Consider the following 11,137-nt stretch of genomic DNA (forward strand, 5'->3'; position numbering starts at 1 on the left):
GAGGCTGACTGGTGGTAAGTTAGGGGTGGGGTTACATCCTCTTCAAAGTACTTATAAGACAAATTCAAAACAAAATGTTTTAAACCCACAATATAGTTGTTCTGAACCTTGAATAGCTGGGCCACAGTGATTTGTTTTGTCAACCTCAGTAGACATTTGAATACAAAATCATTTGTTTAGGTACTTTTTATTCTGTGGCTGCATGAAATAGCAAACATAACATGAATTCAGTGATGACATTACTTTACATCTTTGTCACTCATTGATGAAACAGTAACATTCCGTCATTTTGAACAATGATTTATATAAACACTAGATGGCTAACCTGTTATATAAATCATGGCTAACCTGTTAGCCATATAGTGTTTATATAAATCATTGACGGAATGTGTCTTGAGAAAGTTGAGAACAGTGGCTTGATGTGACCAAGTGATGGAGGAGGTGCAACCCATGATTTGTTCTGTGCTCAAAACTCCTGTCTATGCTTAAAGGGGCAATCTGCAGTTTCTACATACATTTTTTAAATTAAAACATTAACCCATTGATTCTTAAAGAATATAAATTAGAAACACCTCATGAGCTTAGTTCAACGTGCCTCCATTTTGGTACTCCTCCACCGTTGTAATTTTTTGGGGGGGAAGCTAAATATATATGCATTTACTAATGTCTAAATTTGTTTTTACGACGTGTATTATATTACAGACACCTTAAAGCATACTTTAAATAATATTCTGTGAGCTAAACATAAAAAAAAATATACACATAAAAACATTTTCCTGAAAGTAAAATGTTTCGCCTCTCATTGGCCTCTCATTGGCCAATACGTAGCATCAGCAATCCAGGGTTTATATACACGACCGTTAAAAAGTTTGGGGTCACTTAGAAATGTTCTTGTTTTTGAAAGAAAATCACATTTTTTGTCCATTAAAATAACATCAAATTGATCAGAAATACAGTGTAGACATTGTTAATGTTGTAAATGACTATTGTAGCTGGAAACAGATTTGTTGTGGAATATCTACATAGGCATACAGAGGCACATTATCAGCAACCATCACTCCTGTGTTCCAATGGCACGTTGTGTTAGCGAATCCGAGTTTATCATTTTAAAAGGCTAATTGATCATTAGATAACCCCTTTGCAATTATTTTAGCACGGCTGAAAACTGTTGTACTGATTAAAGAAGCAATAAAACTGGCCTTATTTAGAAAATAAAATAAATAAATAAAAAAGCTGCCTTTTCCAGCTACAATAGTCATTTACAACATTAACAATGTCTACACTGTATTTCTGATCAATGTGATGTTATTTTAATGGACCAAAAAATAGCTATTCTTTCAAAAACAAGGACATTTCTAAGTGACCCCAAACTTTTCAACGGTGGTGTATATCATTGATATTGACGCCAACAACTTTAGTGGTGCCCAGTCATTCTTAGCATCCATTTTTGGTCTAAATTAAACTATAGAGTCTGGGAAACATGCTGATATTGCTACACAGGGCAAATATTAAGTAGGAAACAATTTTGTCAGCATTATTATGCTAGCAATACTAATGTTAGCTAGGTAACAGTCGGTGCTCTCCCCTCACGTTTAGATAGCTAGTAAATGTTATACTACAGCTAAAGTAAATCTGGCGACATTACAATGATGACAAAAGGTTTTCCTACTAATTATTTGTCTACTTGAGTAATATCACAGTTTCCCAGTCATTATAATGCACTTTAGACAAAATATTAATCAGCGCCAATTGAGAATGCATTGAGTAGAACGGCCACCAGTCCTCAAGAGAAAGCTCTGAAAAATATTGTGACGAAACATGCAACCCATTAATATTTTTTACCTTTAAAATAACAGTAACTTTTATAGACGTTTTCAATTGAGTTTGGAATACAAAAACTTCTCATAGATATCAATAATAGTACTTTTTTTTCTCACTGTGAGGAATTGGAAGAGGAAAATGGAAACCAAAATGTCCTCCTAGTCCCCAGAGCTCTTTCAGAACTCTTCATAATGAAGAGATGACATATGGCGTGTCAGGTAGCTTTTCTTCAGGTAGGGGGGCTATTTCCCATGTTCCTGTGGTGCAGCAGGAGAGAGAGCCCACAGCAGTACAACATACTCTTCGCTATCATCACTGTGTAAACCAGAGAGGCCAGACGCAGACTGCACATGGACTGGAAGGTTGCTGAGGAAGAGGGAGAAGACTGATGTGTTAATTTCAATCTAGTGCCTTCAGATAGTATTGACACCCCTTGACTTATTCCACGTTGTTGTATTACAGCCTGAATTCAAATAAAATATTTGTTTTCTCACCCATCTACACACAATACCCCATAATTAAAAAGTGAAAGCATGATTTTAGAAAATGTAGCTAATTTATTTAAAATGAAATTAACAAATATCTCTAATACAAAAATACAATATTATTTGTCACAAGCTTCATAAAAAAAAAAAGTAGACTAACAGTGAAATGCTTACTTATGGGCCCTTCCCAACAATGCAGAGAGAAAAAAATGTAAATTACTGAAACATTAAAACACAAGGAATAAATACACAAGTAAAGATAACTTGGCTATTTACCAGTACTGAGTCGATGTGCAGGGGTACGAGGTAATAGAGGTAGATATGTACAGTGCATTCGGAAAGTATTCAGTCAGACCCCTTTACTTTTTCCACATTTTGTTACATTACAGCCTTATTCTATTTTTTTTTTTTTAAATCACATCAATCTACATACAATACCCCATAATGACAAAGCAAAAACTGGTTTCTATACATTTTTGCAAATGTATTAAAAATACAATTTGAAATATCACATTTACATAGTATTCAGACCCTTTAGTCAGTACTTTGTTGAAGCACCTTTGGCAGTGATTACAGCCTCAAGTCTTCTTGGGTATGACACTACAAGCTTGGCACACCTGTATTTGGGGAGTTTCTCCTATTTTTCTCTACAGATCCTCTCAAGCTCTGTCAGGTTGGATGGGGAGCATCGCTGCACAGCTATTTTCAGGTCTCTCCAGAGATGTTAGATCGGGTTCAAGTCCGGGCGCTGGTTGGGCCACTCAAGGACATTCCTGCGTTGTCTTGGTTGTGTGCTTAGGGTTGTGGTCCTGTTGGAAGGTGAACCTTTGACCCAGTCTGAGGTCTTGAGCAGGTTTTCAATCAAGGATCTCTCTGTACTTTGCTCCATTCATCTTTCCCTCAATCCTGACAAATCTCCCAGTCCCTGCCGCTGAAAAACATCCCCACAGCATGATGCTGCCACCACCATGCTTCACTGTAGGGATGGTGCCAGGTTCCCTCCAGATTTGACACTTGGCATTCAGGCCAAAGATTTCAATCTTTTTTTAATCAGACCATAGAATCTTGTTTCTCATGGTCAGAGTCCTTTAGGTGCTTTTTGGCAAACTCCAAGCGAGCTGTCATGTGCCTTTTACTGAGGAGTGGCTTCCGTCTGGCCACTCTACCATAAAAGCCTGATTGTTGGAGTGCTGCACAGATGATTGTCCTTCTGGAAGGTTCTCCCATTTGCACAGAGGAACTCTGGAGCTCTGTCAGAGTGACCATCGGGTTCTTGGTTACCCCCCTGACCAAGGTCCCTTTCTCCCCTGATTGCTCAGTTTGGCCAGGCAAGTCTTGGTGGTTACAAACTCCTTCCATTTAAGAATGATGGAGGCGACTGTGTTCTTGGGGACCTTCAATGCTGCTGACATTTTTTGGTACTCTTCCCCAGATCTGTGCCTCGACACGATCCTGTCTCTGAGCTCTAAGGACAATTCCTTCGACCTCATAGCTTGATTTTTTCTCTGACATGCACTGTCAACTGTGGGACCTTATATATACAGGTGTGTGCCTTTCCAAATCATGTCAAATCAATTGAATTTAAAACAGGTGGACTGATGAGTCAAAATATTTTGTGCAAAAAGGGTCAATGCAGATAGTCCGGGTAGCTATTTGTCATCGATTTAATTAACTATTTAGCAGTCTTATGGCTTGGGGGTAGAAGCTGTTCAGGGTCTTGTTGGTTCCAGACTTGGTGCATCGGTACCGCTTGCTGTGTGGTAGCAGAGAGAACAGTCTATGACTTAGGTGACTGGAGTCTTTAACAATTTTTAGGGCCTTCCTCTGACACTGCCTGGTATAGAGGCCCTGGACACCCCCTCTTGCACCTTGCGGTCGGATGCCAAGAAATTGCCATACCAAGTGGTGATGCAGCCAGTCAAGATGCTCTCAATGGTGCAGCTGTAGAACTTCATGAGGATCTGAGAGTCCATGCCAAATATTTTCAGCCTCCTGAGGGGGAAGACACATTGTTGTGCCCTCTTCATGACTGTGTTGGTGTGTGAGGACCATGAAAATTCTTTAGTGATGTGGATCCGAGGAACTTGAATCTCTCGACCTGCTCCACTATTGCCCTGTCGATGTGGACAGGGGCATGCTCAGCCTTCCATTTCCTGTAGTCAGCGATGAGCTCCTTTGTCTTACTGACATTGACGGAGAGGTTATTATCCTGGCAGTGTCTCTGACCTCCACCCTGTAGGCTGTCTCATTGTTGTCGGTGATCAGGCCTACCACCGTCGTGTTATCAGCAAACTTATTGATGGTGTGGGAGTCATGCCCGGCCACGCAGTCGTGGGTGAACAGGGAGTAGAGGAAGGGACTAAGCATGCACCCTTGAGGAGCCCCCGTGTTGAGAGTCAGCGTGGCGGTTGTGTTGTTGACTACCTCACCACCTGGGGGCGGCCCATCAGGAAGTCCAGGATCCAGTTGCAGAGGGGGGGTGTTTAATCCCTAGGGTCCTTAGTTTAGTGATTCGCTTGGAGAGCACAAAGGTGTTGAACGCTGAGCTGTAGTTAATGAACAGCACTCACATCAAGGTGTTCCTTTTATCCAGGTGGGAAAGGGCATTGTGGATCTGTTGGGGCAGTGTGCAAATTGGAGTGGGTCCAGGGTGTCTAGGATGATGGTTTTGATTTAAGCTATTACCAGCCTTTCAAAGTATTTCATGACTACAGATGTGAGTGCTACGGGGCGATAGTCATTCAAACAGGTTACCTTGGAATTCTTGGGAGCAGGGTCTGCTTGAAACATGTAGGTTTTACAGACTGTGTCAGGGAGAGATTAAAAATGTCAGTGAAGACATTTGCCAGCTGGTCAGCGCATGCTCTGACCTCTGGTCCAATTCACACACTTATCAAGAGAACATCCCTGCTCATCCCTACTGCCTCTGATCTGGCGGACTCACTAAACACAAATGTTTTGTTTGTCAATTTTGTCTGAGTGTTGGAGTGTGCCCCTGGCTATCCGCCAATAAAAAAAACAAAAAAAGTGTGCTGTCTGGTTTGCTTAATATAAGGAATTTTAAATTATGAATACTTATACTATTACTTTCAATACTTAAGTACATTTTAGCAATTCCATTTACTTTTGATACTTAAGTATATTTAAAACCAAATACTTTTAGACTTTTACTCAAGTAGTATTTTACTGGGTGACTTTCACTTTAACTTGAGTCATTTTCTATTAAGGGATCTTTACTTTTACTTTTTAATAGAATGACTATTTAGTACTTTTTCCACCACCGTTAAAGTGGCATTAATAAAGTGACTCGTCATCCATTTGTTAAAGTGGCCAATGATTTCAAGTCTGTATGTAGGCAGCAGCCTCTCTGTATTAGTGATGGCTGTTTAACAGTCTGATGGCCTTGAGATGCAACTTTTAGAGGAGGAACCACTGTCATACTGCGGCACACCTTGTGGGCTGCTGCAGCATTCTCTGGCACGTTATCTATTTGTCAGCCATTTTTTCTGTTAATGCAAGTTATTGCTAGTTTGACCAGCAGAGGGCATCTTTGAGAAGCATTTGATAGTCTTCCGTATTAAAACCTTTTTGTAATAACATAGGATATGGGATTGATTTTAAGAAATTTGGCTTAATTAATTTGATTAATATTATTGTGTTTCTATTCAGAGAAAAACTAAAAACGAAACCCTCAGGGTTTCCGTTAGGATGGAATGGAAAATATGGAAGGAGTAGGCTGTCCTTGCAAATAAGAATTTGACTTGCCTAGTTAAATTAAGGTTACAGTACACTAAGAGCATAACATTTCTGCACCCTAATTTTATAATTCTTGTCTAACCAATACCAAAACAGAAATTAAGTGAAAATAAAAATCTCATTAATTTATCAAGACCAGTCCCCATGCCTGCCTCAGAGCAATGTGAAACGGTGCTAAAATAGTTGTAGGCTTTTGCTTCTAACTTCAATATGCTCTTTAAATAAATAAGACCTACACCATTTTTAACAGCACATTACTCAACACTAGTGAGACTCGTTTTGCCTATGGTAAGCCTACAGTATATCTAAAAATATATATATTTCGATGACTCTCCGCCAATAATTACATTTAGAGGATTGGAGGACTCTAAATTAATATCTAAGGGGCATTTTCCATTAGGATCTGTGAGAATATCTAAGGGGCTTTTATATACTTCTAAATGAATTAATAATATTAAAAAGTAACAATATTTTGGAGATTTCGTTTTCATTTAACCTAGAGTGAGCGAGAAAAAGGCAATTCTTGAACATGGGGTGATTTGTTGAACATCTCACTAATTTGTAAATAAAGCCAGTTTGTTAGTTAGGTTTCTCCAGAAATAAATAATTCTAACTTGATTATTTAGCAGACATCACTTGCTTATTAAATTCATAAAGATGATGAACGATCGACAAAGGCAATCTGTAATCTGCTGGCATTACGGCACGACATCAACATCGCTCTAATTACAGTCAGAAGACAGTTGAAGAAACTTGCGTGGACTTATGGAAAGGCTCGGTAAGCAATGTTTTATATAAAAAATATTATCAGAACATTAACTATGTGTGTTCGCTTGTTTTGTACTGTTCTGTAGTTTCGACCCAATGATTTGTCTGACAAACAAAGACCTTCGTGTCCTGCAGGCCCAGATCAAAGCTGGCGAGACATTCAATAATGTCATCTTCACAGACGAATCAACCGTGGCCCTTGAGCAATTTGCTCAAAAAGGAAGAAGATCAAGCAAGCCGAGTCCTAAGTATCTGCTCAAACTCCATGTGTGGGGGGCAATTTCTCGCCAGGGACCAGGCCCATATTTGATTTTTGATGGTAAGTTTGGCTATTTACAAAGCAAAAGGTACATCAAATATTATAGCCTACACCTCACAGACTGTTACGTGTTCCACAATAATTCACTCTTGCCTCCTTTTTCAGGTATCATGGCTCAAGATTTCATTGAGGAAGAAATCATCAAGAGATATGCTGGACCCTATGTCAGATAGGTGTTTCTGGATACACATAGTTTCTTTCAAGGTAAAATTATAGCAATATTGTGTTACGTTTAGGCCTATGTACATGTACATTTCTATTAGTGTACCTAATGTTGGCTGTTAGGCAAAATATTTTTTTTTCTCCAAATGCAGACAATTACTCAAAACACACTGCCGCCCGGGTCAGCATTGCAAATGAGGGCATAAACTGGGTAAAGACACCAGCAGAGTAACTAGACCTTTATGTAGTCAAATAAAGGTTAAATAAAAATAAATAAATAAAAGACCTACAACACCTTCGGTTTTGGGGAGAGAAATTGACGATACAACAATGGAAGAAATACATGGATCATCTCAGCAAGATTTTACCTGTGGTCGTGGAGCTGGGTGGAAGTGTGACTAAAATGTAGTTAATATAAACATCCGCATTTGAATGTCTTTTTTCTCGTTATATTATTTTATTAACGAAAGCATAAAGATGTTGATGAAGAAATACTGTACTGCTGTTTTGAGTTAGAAATGTAACACTTTAGAGTACTTAAGCATCGAATACATTGCAAATTGAGGGATTTTCACAACAGTAGCGGGGTTATAAAAAGTCTATTGTCCTGCTAATAGGAACCATTTGCATGATGGGCTACACCTGCTACAGTTGTGATGGCTTCACTATTATTCTACAATGTAGAAAATAGTAAAAATATAGAAAATCCTGGAATGAGTAGGTGTGTCCAAACTTTTGACTGGTACTTCTATTCCATGAAAAATGAAAAACCCTATGGATTTCTGTTAGGATGGAATTGAAAATATGGCGCTGTATAACTTGACGGTCAGCAGTACAGTACTGGGCTTTTTAGCTAAAGAATCTCTGTGTCGTGAGGACCGGAGACTGGGGTTCAAATCTCTGACGGGGATGAAGGGGGGGGGGGTTTCACACCTAGCTCGGCTATTAGACAATTCTTTAGTAAAGGTTGAATAGTCTATTGTTCAGCTAAAAGCCCATCCTGCTACGCTTGTGAAAAACTAATAATAATACTTTTCCCCCTTTCCACATGTTAAAGATACATGGAAAATCGTCAAAAAATGTGTAGAAGTTTGTTTTAAAGTGTATGTCCTATATCTGAGAGATATAAGAAAGATCAGGAAAATATATATATATATTATTTTACACAAAAATGTTGGACACTAAACCACTTCCATATATACTTCCATATATATTTTTTTAACTAGTACCGGGCTACCTAAAGACAAGTCTTGTGAGGTTTGCGAACGTCCTGGAGCAAAACTTGTTCATGAGAAACTCACCTTTCCATAGAGGGGTCATATTAGTGTGTAGCCCAAACGTTTTCGTGAGAAGACCGATTTTCAGGATGTCTCATGGTCTGACAAACACAGCTGTAGTTCGTCCATTGGCAGGTGTGGCAGATTGAGATGCAGCACATGCCAGAAAAATGAATATCTTTAGTTTAAACAGATGTATTTTGATGGGGATTTCCACGGGGAGCGGTCATTGACTGTAGGGGGTTGCTATTTTGGCACATTTTGATCTTGCCTTGAATAACGCAATTGCTGTGACCAGGACTGCCAAGTGAGCTGCGTCATATACGCCTAAATCAACATTTCAGGACTGTGGTCGGGTGCAGGACCAGTTATTGTGGGAACGGGTGGGAGTCAGACAAGAAGTCAGAGGGAGCAATATGAAAAGCTTCAGGAGCAGGGTATAGAAACTAGTCGCCCGCAGACCTCAAGTTCAAAGTTCATAAAATGATAAATGAATCTCACCATAGGGTGGTGCCATCGCATTGGTAGATGGAGAGCAAACATCTTGCTCTGATGAAAAACCTACAAGTAACAAAGAACATGTATTTGTGAGAAATAAGTAATTGATTGACAATGTGAGGGTTACATGAAGAGTTGGGGTCAATTCGAATACAATCAGAATTCTAGATTTCTTTCAAAGCACCCAACCCTGGTTAGATGGTTTAATTCAACCAAATATTATTGTATATCCAATCACAACATCTTTAATTATTTCTGGAGGATAATTTCTTTATCACAGGTAGTTCACTAACGTCTCAATTCAATGTTTCAATTACACTGTTTTTAAATTATCTGGAAAATTACTAACACATTGCCATGTGAACTAGTAATAAACAAATAAGAAGGAAAATACCACTCAAATTGTGGAACATTTCAAACTTTGGCTACCTTTTGATGTGTCAGCTTCTTCAGGGCCCGCTTCATGCTCCACCGAACAGATGTATTTGGCATCTGCCTTTCCTTGATACATGATGATCATACTGGTCGTCTGTCCTTCCTCCCTCTGCTCCAGCTGTTCCATCTCTGCTTTGGGCACCTCCACGGTTCGGCCGTTTTCATCCTCCATCTTCCATGAGATCTTGACTAAGTCTGGAAACATGTCTCTAGCCAGACATAGCAGGGTGGTCTTCCCATTCAGCTCAGGTTTGAACGCCAGGTACATGGTCACTTTGGGTTTCCTGAGCTGGTTCTCATCTGATTTTTATGTGAAACAATCAAAACTCACGTTACAAGAATAAAAAAGTTAACACCTTTGTGTGTTAAAGGAAACACTTTGTACTTTCCAATCTATTGTAGTACTAAAATATCAACACACACACAAGGATACATAACATGGGCACAAAAAAAGCCATCAGAAACGAGTATTCAACAATGCCATGGTATAAAATAGAATAGTGTATTATATATCTAACAGCTCAGAAAGGTTCTTAACCCCCATCGCCAGGAGGTACGCCTGATCCAGAGCTCTACCACTTGACCAGTCTCCGGCCCCACGCAATTCGTTTTAAACTTCTCTAATATAAAGTGTTTGCACAACGTAGCATTTATTTATTTCTAGGAAAATAAAGTTATTTTGTCCTATTCTAAGCCATTGCATTTGTGTGTAACAGAACATGTATGCGTCATCTAAAATTGTTTCATTTCATTCGTTAAATATAGTCAAATAAACAAATATAATATACTGTATCAAGTAGAGATCCTTACCAGTGATGATGAGTTTTGAGCCGGATCCAAACCGCAAAATCTCCTGTGTCCCAGATCCAGAATCACACTCCAAGTAAATCCTAGACAAAAACATATAATCTTTTTGTTCATTTAGATCTAGAGAACTAAAAGTTAAATCCCTTCTCAAAACCACAAACAGCATGTCAGTAGTGGAAAAACCTATGATAGGTTTTTCCACTACTGACACAATTGCAATTTTTCTGCTTTCAGTTTATCTGTATTTTACATGGTTATAGTCAATATACACCATACAGTAGTAATACATTATATACAATATTTAGATAATATATAATACTATCGTTATATTCAAAAGGTATTCCAATAAACTATTTGTGAGTCAAAAATATATTCCTCTGTGTGATTTCTCACTGATTTCATTGGACCTCCCATGAAGCATCAGAGAATGTGGTTAGATAGGGGAGAAATAAAGATGAGAGTTAAAACATCATCACCTGGGTTTGGTGTGGTTTCTAACAGCTTCTCAAACCTCTGCTTATGTCACATCCTGTGGTGGAGCTACGGTTTCTCATTGAGAAGGACAGGATAACTGTAAGGTAGTTTTCTGCACAGGGAGTGAACTGCAGTTGTCACTGTGGTTATCAAAGCTAGCACAGTAGTAAGTGGCTACATGATCTGTCTTTAGGGTAGGGATTGTCAGTGTGAATGTGTCAGAACTTTCTGCCTTTTCTGCTTGGTAATCCTCAAAAGCAGGATCCTTGGTTGATTTTCCACCACCTTTATGCATGAACAGGATCCACTTCAGAGCTTCTCCGTCTCTTTGCTGA

At 39.0% G+C, this 11,137-nt stretch overlaps 1 gene segment (V, D, J or C); it reads right to left on the minus strand.

Annotated features, from left to right (window-relative positions):
• Positions 1–1,323: 1,323 nt before the first annotated feature.
• Positions 1,324–10,702, minus strand: LOC106580272 (T-cell receptor gamma chain C region C10.5-like). The segment is given in 4 exon segments: positions 1,324–2,187; positions 9,090–9,149; positions 9,516–9,821; positions 10,332–10,702. Coding segments are annotated over 4 exon segments (666 nt in total).
• Positions 10,703–11,137: the final 435 nt, after the last annotated feature.

The sequence above is a fragment of the Salmo salar genome, chromosome ssa20 (genome assembly GCF_905237065.1).
Source record: "Salmo salar chromosome ssa20, Ssal_v3.1, whole genome shotgun sequence".
In the NCBI taxonomy this organism is placed as follows: Eukaryota; Metazoa; Chordata; class Actinopteri; order Salmoniformes; family Salmonidae; genus Salmo; species Salmo salar.